The sequence below is a fragment of the Vombatus ursinus genome, unplaced genomic scaffold, assembly GCF_900497805.2.
Source record: "Vombatus ursinus unplaced genomic scaffold, bare-nosed wombat genome assembly UNPS02009205.1, whole genome shotgun sequence".
NCBI lineage: Eukaryota > Metazoa > Chordata > Mammalia > Diprotodontia > Vombatidae > Vombatus > Vombatus ursinus.
Window position 1 is genome coordinate 58,521,381 of NW_020948983.1, and position 22,885 is coordinate 58,544,265.

At 33.8% G+C, this 22,885-nt stretch overlaps 1 protein-coding gene across 2 annotated transcripts in view; it reads left to right on the forward strand.

Annotated features, from left to right (window-relative positions):
• PIAS1 (protein inhibitor of activated STAT 1) overlaps positions 1-22,885 on the forward strand; it is a 155,289-nt gene that overhangs the window by 91,854 nt on the left and 40,550 nt on the right. For both annotated transcript variants that reach the window (XM_027851825.1, XM_027851826.1), the window contains exons 3-7: positions 2,910-2,994; positions 3,254-3,301; positions 6,386-6,476; positions 7,387-7,521; positions 18,112-18,217. In XM_027851825.1, coding sequence (XP_027707626.1) covers positions 2,910-2,994; positions 3,254-3,301; positions 6,386-6,476; positions 7,387-7,521; positions 18,112-18,217 — 465 coding nt within the window. The remainder of the gene's footprint in view (positions 1-2,909; positions 2,995-3,253; positions 3,302-6,385; positions 6,477-7,386; positions 7,522-18,111; positions 18,218-22,885) is intronic.

A 22,885-nucleotide genomic window follows, 5' to 3' on the forward strand; every position in this document is an offset into this window, starting at 1 on the left:
TTTGACCTTGCAACACTAGATAAATGGTTCACCACTGACCAAGTGAAGTCAGAATGTAGGAGGAGGTTTAGGGGAAAAGAGAATAAGTTCACTTTCAGATAATGAGTTTAAGGTGCGGGTAGAATGGCACTAACATCCTATGAGCTGTTGGAGATGTGGACCTGAAACACACACACAAAAAAATGTTGGTGTTGGAGATGAATGTGAAAGTTATCTGGCTTAAGAGGTGGTCATTGAAACTGGGAGTGAATGAGATTGCTTGAGAAAAGGGAGTATCTGAGTAGAAAAGGACAAGAAGAAAGGTAGCAAGTGAAAGAAAAGGAGCGGTTACTAGAGACATTAGGACAATAAAGAGAAAATGGTATTGAAACCAAGAGGGAAATCATAATCTCTTTGAGGGTAATGGTACTGTTTTATTTCTTTGAACCTGCACTGTGCTCCCTATACCAAAGCACCTAGTTCTAATATATAAAATATTTTGTATGTCAAGAGACATTCATTCTTCAAACAGATAACTTTAAAGCTACTCGTAGGATCTAGTGCACATGCTGAGGGGGCAAGGTGGGAGAGTATAAAATGTATGTACTTCCCTCGTATCTATTGAAAGGGCTCTGAAATTTTGCCTAAAAATGCTATGAATTTTTCTACTTGTGACATTATTTTAGTACTGGTCTAGGAACAGAGCCAAAGATCTAAAATAAGCTTGGCTTGCTAGATTAGATTGAAGTCTTTACACAATTTAAATGGGACCCCTTTGAGAATCCAAACTAGTTATTGATATTTCTTTTTAGCTAACAGAGAAGATCTGCTTTGTTACAGGCTTGTCTTTTGTTTCTATGTTTGTCTTTGAAACCAGACATTACAGTGCATTTCAGTTAAGTAGAGGACCTTTTGAAAGTTAAGTTGTGAAAATTATTTCTTTAAGAATAAACTGTGATCCACATGTACAGTTATTTTCTCTAAATCCTACCTAGGACACCAAACAGCATGCTAGTTTATAACAAAGTAGCAAAATAAATACAGCTTTTAGGCCCATTAAAATATATTTCTACACTGAAGTTATAAAAGCCTGGAGGTCTTTCGTACTTTATTATAGTGACACATTTATACACGTTTTCCTCTGTTTTTCTGTGAGTATGTATTGTGGTGCTGATTGTTAGGGAAATGTTGATCATGAGTAGAATCAAACGTTTAGAATACACATGGAGAGTTTTTTTTCTTTATAAAATCATTAAGCTATCACAGGTGTAAAATAGTTCTTCCTGTGACAGAGAGGCATTTTTTTTTCCATTCTAGAAAATGTAAGTAAAATTAGTGAAACCTATTAATTTTCCTCCCTTCTTTCTTTCCTTCCCTTCCCTAAATATATCCTTTATCCAGCTGCCAAAATAATCTTCCTAATGCATAAATTTTACCATATCACCTCCCCAATTAAAAATCTTTATTGGCTCCTATTTGCTTTCAGAATACAATGTAAATTCTTTCATCTGCCATTAAAAGTCTTATTATAGTATATTGTAACCTACCTTTCTAGCTTGATTTCTCACTATTTTTCTTCAAGCCTTGTACAATCCTGCTATTGATATCATCCTCTAAAATTCAACTCTATGCATTCATGTAATTTATTCTGGAAAGCAGTCCTCTCTTATCTCTGTGTATTGAAATCCTTCCTTTACTTCAAAGCCTGGACCAGGTGCAATCTTCCTTCATGAAGTCTTTCTTGTATTTGCCATCCCCAAGTGAAAGTGCTAACTTACTCATATTTCTTATAGTACTTTGTCTTAACCCCTCCTTTGTCTATATCATATTCTACTTAATAGTAATTTGTCCTCAAGCCTTAATCCCTTTATTAACTTGTAAACACTTTAATGGCAAGAACTTTTTTTATCCCCCATCTTGGTATCCTAATACAATTCCTCGCATACACTAATGCTGGATAAATGTTTGTTGACTGAATAAATAGGAAGTTGCTTAGTAAAAAACACCACAATCACTACTTCTTCAGTGCTTGTATTGAAGGAAGAAAAAGGAGATTGAGAGAAAGATACAATTTCTGATTTAATTTTTGTATATTAGCTATCTTCTCTGTTTAATCTGCAATTTAACAAGTGAACTTCAAGAAACTGACCAGTCTAGAGTGTTCAATGGCCTTTTTTGTTGTTATAAATCAAAACATAAATGACCAGTTACTAAATGACTTTGAGATAGATCTATTTTGTGTTTTTATAGCTTTAGCTTGGATTGGAATTGGTTACCTGTAAATGGTATTTTATCCCTTTATAGTGAATGATTTGTGTCTTACCCTGTCATTAGCCTTTCAGTCACTTCCCTGAGCCACCTTCTTGCATAAGATGTAGTTTTACATCTTACATTTAAAGTAGTGGTTATGGCTAAAATTTGAAAACATTGAAAAGCCTTTGCATTATATTATAGGAGGAGAGGTGATAAAATTATTTGTCTTAAGGACCAAGTATAATCTTAGCTGAATTAATTTTAAGATTTCTTTCTTATTCTAAAATGTTTACTTCAAAAATCCGCATTTCTTATTCACCATTAGTTTATTTAAATATGAGTGGCAGTTTTTTTTCCATTTTGTGATAATGTATATGAGTACACACGTATCTACAAAGCAGTATCTTTTTATGTCTTGTTAGTGTTTTTGACAATATACTTTTTGAATTTAAATTTCAATATTTTATTTTGATTCTGTTTTTTTTTCAAAACTAATCGAAATGTTCTTTTACTGCTTTAGTCCATTTATACAGCTAGGGCATTGTTTTTGTTTTAAGTACTTTATTTACAACTCTAAAACATTTTAATCCATTGAGGGAACGTCAGTTATTTTTTCTAATGTCTTCTTTGTTGATGTAATGGAAGGTAATTAAAACTATAATTCTTTTTTTCTTTAGCATCCGACAACAGTCAGCGTTTTCGAGAAACCTGTTTTGCATTTGCATTGACTCCACAACAAGTGCAACAAATCAGTAGTTCCATGTAAGTTGTCTTCCAATATAACTTACAGTGTGGCATTTGAACTTAGTATTGAGTATAAGATGTTATTACAGCATGTGATGTATTTTGGATGAGTTTCAAGTACACTTAACCTAACCTGTGCTGCAGAGACTATAAAAGCAGTCATTTCTCTGATTATATTTGTTCAGCAGCCTTTTACTGAAACAAGTGCTTTTTTTTTTAATTTTCACTTTCACATGCATACACTATAATATTTCTATTTCTGTCCTGTATTTTCTAGGGATATTTCTGGAACTAAATGTGACTTCACAGTACAAGTCCAGCTAAGGTAAGTCTTAATTATAGTGTAAAATATTTTGATACTTTAAAAGTTAATACATAAAAGTAAAAAATGTATAAATGAAGTTTTTTAGGGGTATTCATCTGCTTGCTGTTAATTATACTGAAAGTGAGGATAAAAAGTTATTTGTATCCTGGGTTCTCCCCATTCTTTGTAGTTTTTTTGTGGCTGTGTATAATTATATACCAGCTATGCTAAGTTTTGTCCAAGACAGATTTCATCATAACAGGTTCTTTCCTAAGCTGAATTTCTCAGTTTGGTTATGTAGAAGTCTGCTATAAGTATTAAGAAAACTTTACTGTTTATAGTCTTGAAATATTATAGTGATCAGCTCTTTTAAAATATAGAGGGCTTATGTATAGGGAACAAAAATACTGCAGTTAGCTAAAGGAATAATACTAGTTATCTAAGTGACCTCTTATTGTCATACAGTAATCAGACCATCATCTGAGTTTGATTTGCTGTAAAATGTGTAATCAGCAAACTAAACACAGTATAATTAAAAGACTCCATGTGAAACAGTTGATATTTTTTGCTTACCCTGATAGTATATTTTCCAGAACTGATGCTACTACCACCAGTTTTCTAACTTCTTTACCCCATACTATTTTGTTTGTGTGGTGATATGCAGTTTATCTTCTTGTCCATGTAAACCACCTGGTACCACAGATTTTCAGTCAATCAGTAACTGTTTGTTAAATCGGTACAGTACCATATTTATAATATTGTGGTGGGCTCTCTAGAGAACCAAAAAGAAAAGAATGACATCCCTTTGCCCTTAAGGAGCTTATTCCAGTCTAATTAGGGAGGCAAAACTGATAAGGAACACAATTAGAGATCAAGAAATAACTCTTAGGATCCATTGTTAAGTGTTGTAGATATTATAAATGTGATACTATTTTTGAGATCACTAGAAGTTAAAATAGTTGGGAAAATTCTCATGAAGGAGGTAGAATCTGAACTGCATCTTGGAGGAGATGAGTAGGATTTGGGGAGGCAGAGAAAGATATGGAGGGCATTCCAAACTGGAAAAGTGTCATGGGCCTGGCATAGTTTGGAGGCAAGAATGGGTAAGGTGTATGTCAAAGGTGGTGAGCAGGAAATGAAAGGACTAACTGAGGTTTCTCCTACCCACCCCTACCCTGATCATATTTAGGGATAATTATCATCTTACTATTTATTTTCCAGCTTGATAATCTCCACTTAGTTGGAAAAGGAATAGGTATATTCTGATTATATTCTTAGCAGATTATGTTAATGTATTGAACGTTCTTAGAACAGTGCCAGATATTAGGTATAAGAAAAATCTTTAATGTATTTTCTAGGCTTGATCAGTTTATATATAAACAATTCAAGAGTAAAGGTGGGTTTTGTTGTTGTTTTGTTTTTATACAAGGCTTATATGCAGCAGTATACCCAGGAAATAGAATTTTATTCTTTTAAGTAGCTGATCATTTGACTTAATAAATCCATTAATCTTTAGAATTGGGGTTTTTTTTTTAAATTTTTTGTAAGTCAGTTACTTTATATGTGACTAATGTTAATAAAAGATAATATCAAATACATAAATAATTTTATCAGAAATTAACCCTTTGTTTTTCCAGTTTAACTCCAGCTCTTTTCATCTGTGTATCATTTTCCTCTAAACTATTTATGCATGCAGACATTCTTCCACTTATTTCATTTCCTCATTCTTTCCTGCGTCTTGGTATGGTTTTGAGTTTTTGTTTTTGGCCTAATTTAATAAGGTTTGAGTTGTCTCCTTAGGAAAGAGTCTTGGCAGCCAAATTACTATACTTTTGTCCCTCAAGGGATTTGTTTTCCATATTTTACATTTGTTTAAGTGATGGGTCGAATACTATATAATTAGCTACTAAGTTGAGTAGTTTCTAATCACTTTTTCATAGTGTTCAGAGTTGATCTGATAATATATAAGTAAATATAGAGAGAGAAGATCATACATTTATTGACCTTTTTGGGTTTGTTTCTTTTTTTTTGATGTAAGTTTCCTGACTTGCTTTTAGAAGACTTCTCAAGATGTTGAGGGGAGGGTATTTGTGATGAAAATGGTCAAATAGATTCAATATTAAGTACCACAGGGCAAGGGAAGAAATAAAAGGAAAGAAAGAAATCTCCTTTAAAAAAAACTTGTTAGTTCCATAATGAGCTGTGAATATTTGGTAATGATGTAATGACAGGCAAGTTTGTGTTTTAGTTAGAGAGGTGGTAACTTACAGTAGATTGAAAAGAGTAAACCTCATAATTCATTTCTTAAATTTACATAACAGAGTAAAATTAGAGTTTATCCATTGTATAGCTATGCTTCCTTTTTTCCCCCAGAGTATTATGTGCATAGCTGAAAGGTAAAGGGTTTCTGAAATGTTTTGTTTCGATTTAAATATGAATGCAGTGCAAGTAATGTCATTGTATAGCTGCTTAATTATACTTTGTCATATAGAACAGCTTCCACTGCCAGTTTTTGAAATCACTGAGACTACTTTTAGAATCACTGTAAAAACTATTCTCTCAAGTCCTTCGGTTTTTTGTTTTTTGTTTTTTTTCTATCAAGACCTTTATTGGCTTAGGGAACTGGAAACTCAGCAATATTATACGTCTACCTTCTAAGACTAAGGCAGAGTTTTGGGAGAAAAAAACACTCTTGTAATCAGTTCCCGGGAGGCAGCTGAGCACAAGACCCTCACATACAGGATTTGGTTGTTGAAAAAGGGTTATTAGAGCTACAGCTTGTATAAATACTTTATACACAGGCTACACACTATGTATAAAGTATTTCCCTTGAGAAATTGATAGTATAGGATGATGAGAACTGTTGTGAAGATAACCATATAGATTCTCAGTAGTATTACTGAAGCTAATGGGGATAGAATTATTTTAAAAGCTTTTTTTCCATCAGTGAGAGATGTTGAAAAACCATAATAAATACTTAATATTTTTAGCCAAATTACTGGGTCATCAACATATTCTGAAAATTTCTAAGTTACCTGTTGAACAGAAATGTTAGTAAAGTTATAATTTTGAAAGATGATTAAATCTTTTTCTCATGTTTTTTAGGTTTTGTTTATCAGAAACCAGTTGTCCACAAGAAGATCATTTCCCACCCAATCTTTGTGTAAAAGTTAATGGGAAAACTTGTAGCCTTCCAGTAAGTCCAGAATTCTTAAAGTGTGTTGTCAGCTTATCTGTCAAAGCATAACCATCATGGCTTTAATCAATAATGTGATCTAATTATGAAAATTTTGACCGAGTCAGAAATTGAAGCATTTGTATAGACTACATAGAGATAACACATTTAACAGAAGCTATCGTAAGGCAGAGACTGAAGGAAAACATTAAAAAGACAAGGGCCAAGGTCAAGGATTTCAAGTTAGATTGAATGAGATGTACCCACAGACTTCTTTTTATGAATGTATGGATACATATTCTTCTGAAATTCTGGTACATGGTATCTTCTCATTCTTTAACTCTTACTGATTTCTTTGAAATGTAGTCAGTAATACTTTATTGCAGGCTTAACACACCAAGCTTTTAGTCTTTTAAAAAAAAAGCATAAGATCTGCATATGAAGATGTGATAAAAATTGTTTAACAAAGGCTTCAAATTCAACCATGCTGTAAATTTTTAAATCTTATTCCAGGAAAACACTTGTTTCTCTTGACTTTAATGGAAAAAAAAACCCATATTCAGTAGCAATCTGTGTACAAAGTTTTTATTAAAACAATAACATTTTGAATGCAGATCGAAACATTATTTGCCATTTTTTCTTATATTTTGTTTTGTTTCCTCTTTCTTGTGGTTCCTCCTGTTGGTTCTAATTCTTACTTACAACATCACTAATGTGAAAATATGTTTAATAGGATTGTATATGTATAGCCTGTATCAGATTGTGCGCCATCTTGGGGAAAGAGGTAAGGAGGGAGGGGGAGAAAAATTTAAAACTCAAAAGCTTATGGAAGTGAATATTGATAATTCAAAATAAATTATTTTTTAAAAAAGAATAACATTTGAAATTATGGGAAAGAATGAATAGAAATTTTTACATTTTACATTTTTAGGGCTATCTTCCACCTACCAAAAATGGTGTGGAACCAAAGCGACCCAGCCGACCAATTAATATCACCTCACTTGTCCGATTGTCCACAACTGTACCAAACACCATTGTTGTTTCCTGGACTGCAGAAATTGGAAGAGTAAGTAACTTTTGGTTTTATCAAATTTGCAATTAATAAAAAGGACTAATTGGTATGTCTAAGTTCATCTCTGAGCAATAGAAGCACATGCTTATGTGGTGCTTTAAAGCAAAGCACTTTCCTAATAATCTTAAGAAGTAGTAGGTAGTACATGTACACGTCGTAGTACAAGCATTATTATCTCTGTTTTTAAAAATGACAAAACTAAGATTCAGAAGTGTAAGTGACTTTCCCATGCTCACACAGCTAACAAATGTCTGAACCAGAGTTACTAATTACTTCTTGATTGCTAAATCCTGTAGTCTTTTCTCAGTCATTATCCTTCTTGACTTCTCTGAAGCATATGACACTGTTAATCACCTTTTCCTCCTTGATACTTTCTCCTCTCTGGAATTTCATGATGTTGTGCTCTTTTGGCCCTCCTCCTGATTTGTTACTGCTCCTCTGTCTCCTTTGCTTGATCATTATCCATATCTTACCCCTCTAAATGTATGTAGCCAAGACTCTGTGCTGGACCATCTTCTCCCCAAATTCTCACACTCGGAGACCTCATCTGCTCCAATAGATTGAATTATTATCTCTGCAGATGATTTCCAGTAATATACATGTTTAGCCTTAGTCTCACACCTTAGCTGCAGTCCCTCATCACTGGCTATCTATTTCAACCTAGATAACCTATAGACATCTGAAACTTAACATGTCCAAAATAGAACTACTCACCTTTTCCCCAAATCCCACCCCTTTTCCAAAGATTTGAGTCATCATCTTTTTTTTTTTTGGATGAGGCAGTGGGGTTAAGTGACTTGCCCAGGATCACACAGCTAGTGAGTATAATGTGTCTGAGGCCGGATTTGAACTCAGGTCCTCCTGACTTCAAGGCCAGTGCTCTATCCACTGTGCCACCTTGCTGCCTCTGAGTCATCGTCCTTGACTCTTGATCCTCCTTCACTCACTGCTAATATTCATTTAATTCCCAAATCTTATCAATACTTTGCCCACCAGTCTTAACTTTCATCACTACATATATCCACTACCCTAATTCAAACTCTCATCACCTGTTACCCTCTTGGAGTGGGCTCCTAATTAGTCTCACTGTCACAAGCTTCTCCTGTCCATACCCAGCTACCAAAATGATTTTCTGAAGTATAGATCTGACCCTGTCACTGCCTTGCTCCTGTGGCTCTCTCTTTCCTCTCTGAAGACATTGAAAACCTTTCAGAATCCAAATCCCACCTACCAGTCTTGTTAGGCGTATTATACATGACTCTTCTACATATACTTTTACAGGATAACCAAACTGGCATTCTTCCTCTTCTTCCCACAGGATGTTCTATTTCCATCACTGCCTCATAAAATCCCTCATTTTCTTCATAGCTTTTCTTAAACCCTACCTCCTACCTGAGGCTTTTTCCTATTCACTCTAGCTTCTAATACAACTTGTCCTTGAAATTGCTCTATGATTATATATGTATGCTGTTTCCTTAATAGAATGTAAGCTCCTTGAATACAGGGATTGTTTCATTTTTATCTTTTATCCCTAGCACCATGCCTGACACATAGTAGATGCTTAATAAAATCTGGGTTAATTACTTGATTAATTAATTAATTGATTAATTACTACCTTGCCTACTGCCTTTGTCAGCAGAAACCAATTAAGCACCTGCTGTGTGCTAGACAATGGAAATATAAATACAAAGAACTGTCTGTCTGGGGAGACAATAAGTACATAAGCATGTACAGCATCGGTCTAAAATCAGAAGCAAATAGCATATGTAATAGGGATACACCAGAAGCTTTCCCAATAAATACAAAAATAAAACAAGGATGACCATTCTCCCCACAGTTATTTGATATAGTTCTGGAAATGCTAGCAATAGTAAAAAAAATCAAAGGCAAAAAAGGCAGGTAAAGAAGAGATAGAGTTATCCTTATTCGCGGATGACATGAAGTCACAGAATCAGCAGAGATACTAATTGAGACAATAATTTTAGCAAAGTTGCAAGTTACAGAATAAATTCTCAAAAATCAACAGAATTTTTATAATAACAGTACCCACTAATAAAATCTAAGAAGCAGTAGTAAAAAGGGAAATATCCCATGCCAAAAACTATGAAATGCCTCAAATATTTGTAGATCTGTTTGCCAAAGCACACGAAATACTTGTATAAATTAAATTTAAAAGTACCACTTAAAGAAATAAAGAATAATTTAAATACCTGGAAGAATATTCAGTACTTGTGGCTAGTTTATGCCATTATAATAAAAATAATAACAAAGTTAATTTATAGTTTTAAAGCTTTACCAGTCAAATTATCAAAGGAATACTTTACAGAACTCAACAAAATAATACAGAAAATTCATTTGGAAAAACAAAAGGTTTAGAATATTAAGAGAAATAATGAAGAGAGATAGTGACAAAGGGGGAATAGCACTTCTAGTTCTCATACTGAATTAATAAAGCATCTGTCATCAAAACCGTCTTCTATTGGTTAACAAAGAAGGAGATGGATGAGTAGAACAGAGAGAGAATCAGAAACAGTGGAATTCAGTAACTCAATATTCAATAAACCAAAAAGCATACAGTATTTAGAAGAACTATTTTAGTAACACACACACACACACACACACACACAAACTGGAAAGCAGTCTGGCAGAAATTAGACTTAAACCAGTTCTTTATGTTGTATATATCCATCTAAATAAATATGTGACTTTAATACTAAAGATCATACCATAAAAAACAAAATTAGAAAAGAAATCATTTCCCTTTCACAACTATGAGTAAGAGGTAATTTCTTTCTTTTTTTAAAAATTTTTATTTTCAGTTCCAAATTCCCCCTCTTAACCATTGAGAATGCAAGAAATATGATATCCACTATACATAAGAAGTTATGCCACACATTTTCACTTTAATCATGTTTTTTAAAAAAGCAAGAAAGGTAAATAAAAAATATACTTCAATCTGCCCTCAGAATTCATCAGTTCTCTCTCTGATGGTGGATAAAATTTTCATCATGAGTCCTTTGGAATTGTTGTAGATCATTGTACTGATCAGAGTAGCTAAGTCTTTCACAGTTGATTATCGTTACACTATTGCTATTACTGTATACAGTGTTCTTTTGGTTCTGCTCACTTCACATTGTATCAGCTCATATAAGTGTTAAGGAAATGAATTTTTAACCAAACAAGATAGACAAAAAATAAAGTAGATAACTTTGATTATATGAAACCGAAAAGTTTCTTACAAACAAAATAATATACTAAGGATAAAAAGGAAAATGGTAAAATGGCGGAAAAAATCTTTGTATCAAATTTCTATGATAAGGGTCTGGTATCTTAGGTATAAACAGTCCTCAAAAAAAGAAAGGCAGAGTATTAACAACCATATGAAAAAAAAATGCTCCAAATTACTAATAGCAAATCAAAACGACCTTGAGGTTTCACTTCTCACCCTGAAGATTGGCAAAGATAATGAAAAACAGGAATAGTTTATGTTGGAGGGATTATGGAAAGAAAGGCACAATAGTGCATTGTTGGAACTATTAATTAATGTAATCATTTTGGAAAGCAGTTTGAAATTAAACAAATAAAATGACAGAAATATCTATACTTTTTAACCCAGAGATTCTACTACTACGTTTATTTGTAGGAAGTCATTGATTAAAAAAAAAAAGTTCTCATAAACACCAAAATAATTATAGCAGCATGTTTTGCAAAAGCAAAAAATTAGAATTAGAAGTAAAGTAGATGCCCATCAATTAAGTAATGGCTAAACAAATGGTTTTATATGAATGTAATGGAGTATTACTGTGCTACAAGAAATGACAAATACAACAAATATTAAGAAACATGGAGATATTTATGTGAACAGATTCATGTTCATTTACATGAACTGACCCCATACCTCGAACTCTCTCCCTTCTCCAGTCAGACTGCTGACCTCCTTGGCTTCCTTAAGGTCCCAACCTACTATAGAAAACCTTCCTCAAACCCTCCTAATTTCAGTCCCTTCCCTCTCTTAATTATTTCCTATTTATCCTTTATAACTTGTGTGTACGTAGTTGTTAGCGTGTTGTCTTCCCCATTAGACTGTAAGTTCCTTGAGGACAGAGATTACCTCTTTTGCTTCTTTTTGTATCCCCAGTGCTTAGCACAATGCCTAGATCATAATAGGGGCTTAATAAATGTTTATTGACATTCACACTCAATTGGGTATGGAAATCTATCTTACCCTACAGGAAAATAGTGGGAAAGGAGATGAGGGGGGTGTGATAGAAGGGAGGACAGATTAGGGGAGGGCGTAATCAGAAGTAAACACTTTTGAGGAGGGACAGGATCAAAAGAGAGAATAGAATAAATGGGAGGTGGGATAGGATGAAGGGAAATATAGTTAGTTTTTCACAACACGACTACTATAGAAGTGTTTTGCATGATATAACCTGTATCGAGTTGCTTGTCTTCTCAATGAGGGTGGGTAGGGAGGGAAGAAGAAAGAAAATTTGGGACCCAAAGTTTTAAAAACAAATGTTAAAAATTGTTTTCACATGCAACTGGGAAATAAGATGTACAGGCAATGGGGTATAGAAATCTATCCTGCCCTACAGGAAAATAGAAGGGGAAGGGAATAAGAGAAGAGGGGGAGATAAGAGGGAGGGCAGATTAGGGGGTGGAGTATTCAGAATGCACGCTGTCTTGGGATGTGGGGAAGGATGAGATGAGGAGAAAATTTGGGTCTCAAAATCTTGTGAAAGTGAATGTTAGAAACTAAAAATAAATTAATAAAAAAATTAAAAATTTTTGAAAATTTTAAAAAATAAATGTTTATTTATTGACAGTAAATACTCAAGAAAACAGTATACACAAAATTATTAAAAAAAAACAAACTAGCATAGCTCCACAGAAAAAATATCGGAAGATGCCCCCATCCCAGTTTCATAGAAACAGGAGGTCTACAGGTTTGACACACTGTACCTATTTTCAGACTTTTTTTTTGATGTGATCAGTTTTTCTGATTTTTTTCTTTTCTTTTTCTTTAAAATATTATTTGTTATATGGGATGACTTACTGGAATGGGGAGGACAAAGATACTATATGGAGGATATTTAGATTATATAAAAAAACAAAGTATCAATAAAATATATTTTTAAAATAGAAATATATGCAGAAATAAGCATAAAGAGATTAAGTGCAAAGGCAGTAGGAATTGATGGAACCAGGAAAGGCTTCATGTAGAAGGTGGTACTTGAGTTACTTCTTCAAGGGAGGGATTTTATGAGGTAAAGATGAAGAGGGTGTTCATTTTAGGCCTGAGGGGTAGCAAATGCAAAAACGTGGAGACAAGAAATGGAATACTATGAGAAAACTATTTTGATTGGATCAAAGAGTCAGGTGTCAAAGAATGCTGAGAATGACCATAACCAAAGAAGTTGTCTTATACCTGTTGAGCAATACCCTTCACCCTATTCTCAGCTTCCAGTACCAAAAAAACATTGCTTTTTGGTCTGAGTCCACCACCATGCATAGCTTCTTAGTGAGACTTGGAGATTCCATTAATGAAACAGAATTATAGAATTTCAGAGCTGGGAGGAAACTTAATGGTTGTCTAGTCTAACTCATATGTAAAAAATCCCCTCCACAACATAACCAACAAGTAGTCATCAAGCCTTTACTTAAAAATCTCTAATAAGGGATAACCCATTACCTGCTGAAGTAGCCCATTCCACATCAAGAGAGCTAGTTTTGTTACCTCAAGCCTAGAATCTCAGTTCCTTCTTCTGATCCTCATGGCATGAACTTGAGGTCCTTCACCATCCTGGTTGCCCTTCTGAGTGCTGTTCAGCTCATCAGCATCTTTCATAAAATATGATTTCTTAAAACTGAAACACAGTATTCCACTGATGGTCTGAGCAATGAAGAATACAATAGAACTATCATTTCCATATTTCTGAAAGTTGTGCCTCTAAGTGCAACCCATTAGATTTTTTCATTGCCATATCACTATTAATCCATGTTAAATTTGCACTTTATAAGAAAAGCCATAATTTTTTCCTCTTTTGGTAGTTACCTAATGACTGAGCCAATATTTACATAATCTATGGAACTTTATAAACCCTATTGAAAAATATTCAGCAATAACTGAAATTTTTATTTATCTGGTAGTTATTTTGAACTTCTAAAATAGTTAACTTGCTTTTAGGACTGAATTAAATTTTAACTTGGAGTTATAAATATCTAGATCCTCATATTTCAGTGAACAGGTAGATACCAGTAAAGTTAGTCTTCCAATTAAAATATATAAATTTCATATTTCTCTTTTTAGTTGTAGTGTTTTGAATTATTTGGGTCTTAGCATTGCCTTCATATAATTATTTTATAGTAGCTTCCTCATGGAGAGGTTTAGGATGGTTTGACTTATTTTTTATTCGTTTTCATTAACTATGAAGAAAAGAGCTATTGATCTTAAGTATGGGGAATATTATTTTTATTGGCTTTTAACTATTCTAGAGAGACTCATCATCCTCTGATTTTTATATGAATTTTTATTTTTGTGGTCTTAGTCTTATGCGAACACAAGATGTCAGTATTTTGTGTGTCCTTTACCTTATTATTATAGAAGCCAGAAAATCTGCTTCCAGTTTAATTTTTACTTTGAAATTTACCCCAGTTAACTGAAATTATAAAGTAGTCACTTAAAAATTCACAAATTGTTTTACAAAGAGATCCTAGTCACTTGTTGAAGCACATAATATCAAAATAGATGTATCACCAAACGTATTCTCATTTATTTCATGGATCAAATAAATAGTTTGTCCATTTTTTCCTTTACGATCTTGATACAATGTACACTGCTTTAAATATCAGATATAATCCTGAGGAGTTTATAATCCTGAGGAGTTATAAATCAAATTTCTTTTAAATGAACCATATTTTAAATGTACTGGAGGAACTTGAAGAGTTAAATCTTTAGTGAAACTGAGACACTTTCATAATGAGTCTCATTCCCTCATTTATCTGTCTTATTATTTTTTAATTTTGTACATTTGACCATTTTAATGGGACACACTGATGGGATTTAGAGTTAGAAGGAACCTATTGATAGAACCCAATGCCTTCATTTTACAGGTGAAGAAATTAAGGTTCAGAGTGGTAAAGTGATTTTTTTTTTAATGGATGTGCATTTTGTTTTGATAAAACACACAAACACCTCCCTCCCCCCAAAGTACATTTCCTCAACACTAGTTGAACAGAACCATCTAAAGAGTAATTACACCTGGTAATACATGTGATTTTCCTCTTGAATAGTTTGCTGCTTTTTAGCAGAAGAGAGGATATACCCTAAGTTTAATAACTTGGTACCAACATGGCTATCATATATGACTTGAAGTGTGTTGCCATTTGATGTTTTTTTTTTTTTTTCATTTTTATTGATACTTATGTGTATTTTTTGGCTTTGCTTTTTTTCCCTTTGTATGACATCATTATATCTGCCTTTGTTTCTCCAAGTTCTTTGTATTAATTGTTTTTTATGATATGCAACAATATTCCATTACATTCATTTACCGTAATCTAACTGTTCTTCAGTCATTGAGTACATATAACATATTTCCAGTTTTTTGTTTTGTTTTTTTGCTATTACAAATAGTGCTGTTATGAATATTTTAGCACATATGAGTTTTTCCTCCCTGGTTATAAAACTAGTCTTGGATTAGCTGGGTCAAAGGGCAATGAAGAATTAGTCACTTGTATTCTGTAATTCCAAATTCCACCACCATCTCTCCTCCCAGGCACCCTGATTTAAAAGCGTAGAATTTTATTATACTCTTCCTTTGTCTTTATTCTATCAGTTCAATTCAGCAGACATTTTAAAAGTGTCTACTACTATATGTTGTCAAGTCTTATCATTTCCAACTTTAACAAATATTTGTTTAATTGGACTTTTTCATAATGTCACCGAAAAATGAATATGCATTTTCAAATGTGGAAAGGAGAATAAAATAATAATTCACATTTATGTTTTAAGTTTCACAACACAATGAGGTAGGTATTTCAAGTACTATAGCCTTTTTACAGGTGACGCTACTGAAATCAGAGAAGGTGATCGATTTGCCTAAGATTGCATAGCTAGGAATGATTGGAGCTGAGATGCGAACTTGGGTCTTCCTACTCCAACATCATTGCTTTTTCCATTGCTTAAGTGAAGGCGGGCCCTTCCAATTAATAAAAACACTTTACCTCACCTTGAAAGAATCTTATAGCTTTGAAGTCAAAGATTATTTATTTCATGAAAGGTAGTTTATTTGGGATAAGAGTATCTTCGTTAATGATTGGTTGATATCAAAACGTTCCCTTGTTCATAGGGCAATATACTAGGTTCTTTGGAGAGATTTTTATTTCCTGTTAATTTTTATTTGTTTTTACATCACCACATTCATTTCCAACTATTATCACTTTTCTCACCCACCCAGGGAATCTTCTTTTTATACCAAATATTAAAAAAAGAAGTTCATAACCAATCAAAACATTAGTGAATTTGATGACATATTTCACCCATCCAGTGAAAGAACAGGGTGCATTTTCTCTTTTCTAGAGCCAGGTAATTATTATGGAGATATTTTTAAAGTTCTAATGATGAAGAACAGGATGTGTGAACATAAAGAGCGTGTTCCAAAAATCAATATAAATAATATGATATTCTAAATACTATATTAAGTCATTAGTATTAGACATTTAATAGGGAATCAAGGATCAATAACATGATTTTTCCTCATAGTAAAGATGATGTCACATTTTTATATTATTTTGCAGGTAGGTGAACTAAACTCTGTTAATGGGGAAATAAAAATTGGGTTCATATTATGGATACAAATGGCATTTGATTAATATCTAGCATTTGTTTCCCGCTTCACTGCAGTTACATGTCACAGCTAGATAAAGCATACCTTTTTACTGAATGTGTAATTGTGATTTCTGTTTCATCTACTTTTAAAGATTTATGTAAAGGTTGCCTTGAGCAAGTTCCTAACTGTAGATTCAAGCTGTTAGTAAATAATTTTATAGTATTAATTAGCATTTCTTTATCTTTTGTCACAACTGAAGCATTAAAAAACAAAGTTAAGATGAATGCTGAAAGAAGCTTTTTTAATTGTATATTAGATTGTGTGTGTGTGTGTGTGTGTGTGTGTGTGTGTGTGTGTTTGTATGTGTTCACATGCCCAAACTGAAAGAAATTTTAAGGAGACTTTCTTTTTGATTCATAAATTGTGAAATGTGGTCGTTGAAGTTAACATACTTGAATATTTTGGCTTACTGTGTATATTATGCCTGTATACAATTATTTTTCATGTAAATATAGATTTAGTATTTTTTAACTAAAAGAAAATTATCCTTCAAAAGAATATCTACAGTTTAACCTTGAGGGGCAGCTTTTTGTAGTAGAAAGAGCATTATATTTGGAGTTAGAATGCTTGGGTTCAAATGTAAGTTCTGCCACTTGCTAGCAGTTCATGTGGCATTTTTTCCTTTCACTTAATTTGTCTGGGCTTCATTTTCCTCATGTGTAGAGTGATGGGGTTTGGGTTAGAAGATCGCGGGGGTTCTTCCAGATCTAAATCTATGACCAACATCTTAACAGAAAGGTCATTTTCAAACTTGTGCATGTATTTTTCAAGAAAGATCTTACAGTGATTTCTAGTCCTAAATTTATTGTTAAATAGTTGTGTGACGGGCAAATCCTCTTACCTTTTCTGTAATCTTCACCTGCTATCACATACATTACAATAATTTCAGCCCTATTTTATAGGAATTTTTTGAGGTGCAAATATATGTGAGCACTTTGAAAACTCATGAGTTTTCTTCCCTTCCTTGATGTTTACTTTTGTCAAAAATAGAAATAATTCAAGTCAAAATAACTTCTTCTTCTTCAAAGTGTCAGCTCCTTTCCAGCCTTTCTTTAGCATCTAGTACCACATTGAAAGTTCTGTCTCTCCCTCTTCCTTACTAATACCCTAGTCTTCTTTTCTTACATTTAACCAATTAAACTTTTTACAGTCTGGCTAGGCTTGTTTGTTTACTATTTTCTTTGTTCCTTTTTCTTATATCCATCTCCATATTCCCTGTGCTAGTATTGGATATACCCACATTCATCTTCCAAACTAAGCATCCTTCACTTCCCTTCTTAAATCTTCCTTTGCTTAAAGAACTTTCCATTTGTAATTCATTCACAGAAGCTTTCTTCCTAAGAGCATAGAGAACTGGTTCAAAGCTGAAAAGGTGGGTTTGAGGAAAGAGAAACCAATCTCTCTAATTTTATAATATCTTTTTCAGCTATATCTATTACCTTAAAAAAAATTGTATATTGCAATTCTCTTACTGGCCTGATTTCATTTGAAGTTAGCAAGGAACCATTTCACAGAGATGCTTTCAACTAATTAACTTTAATTTTTAAAGAAAACATGCACAGAACAGATAGCCAGGCAGAGAATTTGAGTGGTAACTTGTATTTTTAAATATGCATTTATGAAAAACATATCTGTGGAAACCTCTATTTTTAGATCTAATTTCTCTGATTACTGCATATTTTGTGTTTTTCAGAACTATTCTATGGCAGTATATCTTGTAAAACAGTTGTCCTCTACGGTTCTCCTTCAGAGGTTACGAGCAAAGGGAATAAGGAACCCAGATCATTCTAGAGCTTTAAGTATGTATTATGCAGTCTTTTTCATGAAGATAAAATATTTTAAACATGAATGTTAGAGTGCTATCATTTTCTTAACTAAAGGAATTTATGTTTGACATTATTAGATTGTTATCCTTCAGTTCTCAAAAGATTTATGATTTTAACAGTATGAGCGTTCATTTGGTACAGATTGCTGCCCCTCCTTAGCAGATGGTTGCATAAGTTACTATGACCAGCCTTCTGGTAATAAACCTCCTTGAAAATAGCTAGTTTGGTACTTAGGTAGCAGTATGTTACCAGGTCTACACTTGAAATATTTCCACTTTGGTGCAGGATCTGCCAGAACTTGTGTTGTGCTAGCATAGCTTTCAAGAACCTCTATACCATGAAGAGGAATCAGAATAGGGCTTTTACTGGAACATCTCTCTGTTGAGTACCTAAAACATTTATTCTACTTATCTTCTATCAGAAAATAAAACAAGGCACCCAAGAAGTTTTTTTTCCTTGTTTCATTTGTTTGCTTAACTTAAAATAGACATTATATTACATAGTTGGACCTTGAACACTAAAAAAGATGTTATTGCCAAAATGTACCATAAAATAGGTATTTTAAGAATACTAGGAAGGACAGACATGGCATAATGAATAGAGTGTTAGCCTCTGAAGCAGGGAGGTTAGGGTTCAAGGCCTGCCTCTGACATATACTGGCTTTGTGACCGCAAAGCAAGTTAGTCAATCTCTTGGTGCACTAGACAGCCATCTTTATTAAGACTATTAAGTTATGAAGGGTCAATCTGCATTGGTAGAGGAAATTCCTCCTTGGCAGTGCCCTATTCCAATGAAATCACAGTTCTCATCCAAAAATAAATAAATACTAGGAAGAATAAAGGAAGCTTGAGGTTCTTTTGAGTTGAAGGGATGCTCTGGAGGAAAGCATGTAATTAGGGGTATATGAAAGCAATCATGCAAGTAGTAAAAGAGAATATGTTTTAGCAACTAGGGTAAAATATATCACCATGTTAGAACCTGTGATTTCACTGTAAAATAATTGTAGAAATGTAATATTGAAAAATTCTGAAAATGAGAAACATCCCTTTCAAAATGGAAAGAATTAAACAGAATAACAGATAAGAGTAGCAAAAAAGTATGATTCTTAGATCTAAATTGTTTTTATAAAAGATCATGTAGAACAGAGGTTCTTAACATATGTTTGTGTCGCAGATCCATTTGGCAATTTGACGAAGCTTATGGACTCCTACTTAGAGTAATGTTTTTAAATACTTTATAAAATAATAGTGGATTACAAAGAAAACCAATTATATTAAATAGGGTTATTAAAATATGAAAAGGTCCAAGTTAATAGAGCATTACTGTGAACTAAGCACTATTTAAGGTAGAATAATGAGTCCATGGATTGATGAATAATATTTGGACTAGGTGACTTCTAAGGGTTTTTCCAACTTTTAAAATTTGATCATGAGTCCTCCTTTATCCAAAGAGTAGCAAAAACAAAAAATTGTTATTCATCTAGGGAATATAGGTAACTTCTTACAGACTTAGGTAATAATAATTTTCATAGGTTTGGTTGTTTTATTGATTTGAGCAGAATAAAAATGTGTTAACTCCTGAAGACTAAAACTATGTCTTAGTCTATTGAGTGGAAAAGGAACCCTTTTTAATTTTTGATTCAATAAAGTATTTGATTGGAAAAATACTTTGACAACTAGGATAATTTCTCTGTAAATGTAAGTAGATACTATCTTTGGAAAGTTGAACCTAAATTTTAAACTTAAATGAAAATTTTTAATGCATATTGTCTTGTGCATGTGGTTTGAAAAAAAAAATAAGATAAATTTTGAAAAAAACAAAAACGAAATTTTATAGCCTTGACCAGATCACTGCCTTATTCATAAAATTTCTGTGGCTTTTCATTGCCTACAAGTATAAATAAACTCCTTAGCTTAGCATTCAAGGCATTCCCTATTTCCCTTCTCCAACCTACTTTCCCAACTTTATTTCGTACTGTTTCTTTTTATGCATTCTGTGGTCAAGCCAGACTACACTACTAGCTACTTCTTACTATCATCCTGCCCTCTCTGCCCTCCATACATTTATATAGGCTAGCTCCTTTCTCCACACATCCCTTCCTAAAATGGGTTTCCCCCATTTTATTTTCCCATTGAAATTTTTCTCCTTCTTAGGTGTCAGTTTTAGGTGGCTCTGTGAAACTTTTCCTGCTTTCTTCTCTCTTTTCCCCCAAATAGAAATGATGCCTCCCTACCCAAACCTTCTGTGGTTTCTTTTTTAATTTTCACTATGCTCTTAACATATTCTAATTCATATTATAGTTGTATGTGTGCCTTATTCCAAACAAATATAAATAAGCACAAAATTTGTTTTACCTTTGTATCCACAGATTGATGTTCTATACACAGGTGCTTAATAAATGTTTATCAGATTGCACTATAAATGTATCAGAAACATTTAAGCGCTCACATGAATGAAGAGCTTAATGAAAAAAATTCTTCAAGGAAGTTTCTTGATTTAACTTGCTGCTTTGAGTTTGAGGTGGTGGTAATAATACCTATTAATTGAGCTGTTGGATCACTTAGCTGCAGTGTTTAAAGGAACTGCCAGGCAAGGGGCTAGCAGCAAGCAGTGATGCTATGCTAAGTCTACCTATATTCTCACCATGAAAAGAGGAGGTAGGGGAATAGTAAGGAAATGATGGGAGAGAGTAGTAAAGCACATTGTAAACTTTACAGAGCACTCACTATATGAGTATCAGTTGTTAGTTCATTGTTTAGAGGAAGGTGGTAGAATTTTGGGGGATAGAAATATAAATGGTGATCACCCACAAGTTACCCCACCAAGAACTCAGTTTGACAACTACTGGCAAAAACATTGTGGAAAACAGAGTTTAATAAGCTGGTGGTCGTTTAGTAGGAGAAATGAAGGCAACAGAGCAGGCTTTCCCTCCATCTCCTTAGAGAACACATCTTTAAACATAATCTGAGAATTTCATCCAGTTATGCTGGAATAGATTACCCTATTGCATTGAGGGAGTATTCATTTTCAGGAATCATCCTCTTAAGATGTAATTTTGTTGAAAGTCTATCTAATATGGACACTTGAACTTGTTTTTAGCTAACACCTTAATTTTTTAGTTAACAACTTACCAGGAACTAATTGACAGACAGCCAAAGACAAGAGTCAGAAATAAGATAGGCCCGGGTAGAGGGAAAGAGAAAGTGTCAGATCCAGAAAAGAATCTCAGGGCCATGATAGAGGGTGCCGAGGAGGGCCACCAAAGACAAATCTTGCCTACTATACAACTTTGTCTAGAGATGACCCTGATTGTGCTACTTGAAATCAGCATAGATAGCCACTTTTGCCATTCTCTGATGCAGAAAATCAGTGTTATAATTAAGTGAACTCAAGTAGCAAAATGAGTATCAAAAATAGAAAACTGCCTGTGTATAACAGCACTTTATTTTCACTCAACAAGCATTTATTAGTGCCTACTATATGCAAAACCCTGAGCCAGGTGCTGAGAATACAGAAATAAAAATGAGATAGACCCTGCTCTCAAAGAGCCTTCATTCTATGGGGTAGGGGTACATGTGCAGGGGTAAGTAAGTACAAAATATAATCCAAGGCAATCTCAAGGAATCCTATCAGGATTGTCTTGTAGAAGGCGACACTTGGGGCAACTAGGTGCCATAGTTGATAGAGCTACTGGCCCTGGAGGCAGGAGGACCTGAGTTCAAATCTGGCTGCAGACACTCGATCCTTACTAGCTGTGTGACCCTGGGCAAGTCACTTAACCTCAATTGCCTCACCCCCCCCCCCCAAAAAAGGCAGCCTTTGAGCTGAGCCTTGGAAGAGAGCTAGAGCTAGAAACTCAAGAAGTTGAGATGAGGAAGGGAGAGCATTCCAGGCATTGTGAAGAAGATAAGCATTTATATAGTTCTACCTCTGTGCCAGGTACTATGCTAAGCATTTTTACAAATATTATCTCATAGAGGACAGCCTATTCAAAGGCAAAACTGAGTGATGAAATATAGTTAGTAAGTCATTTTGGCTGGAATGTAGAATGCATGAGGGGAAGTAATAGACTGGACATAGATTATTAAGAGCTTTAAATGCCAAACAAACAGGTTCATATTTTATCCTACAATAGGGGTTCTTAATCTTTTTTGTGTCTGAAGCCTGTGAACCTTCTCAGAAAAATGTTTTTACATGCATAAAATAAAATATATCCAATTAACAGTTATCAAAATATCTTTAAAAAAACGAATTCCTGGATCCTAGGTAAGACCCTATCTCCCAGAAGCATTAGGAAGCTACCAAATTTCCTTGAGCAAGAGAATGATGCGGTCAGACCTGTGCTTCAGGATCATTTTGACAGCTATGTGGACAATGTGTTAGAGACTTAAGGCAAGGAAATTGGTTAGGAACCTATTACAGTAATCCAAGTGAGAAGTGATAGCCTAAACAAGGGTCATGGCCATGTGAGGGGAGAGAATAAGGTGCTAGAGATATTGTGGAGATAGAATCAGTAAGATGTGAGAGGTGACAGAGCGAGAACTGAAGAATGATTGAGATTGAGAACCTAGGGGACTAGGAGAATGGTGGTACCCTTGACAGATAGAGGTAATTTACGATGAGAAGTGTATTGGGGGGGGG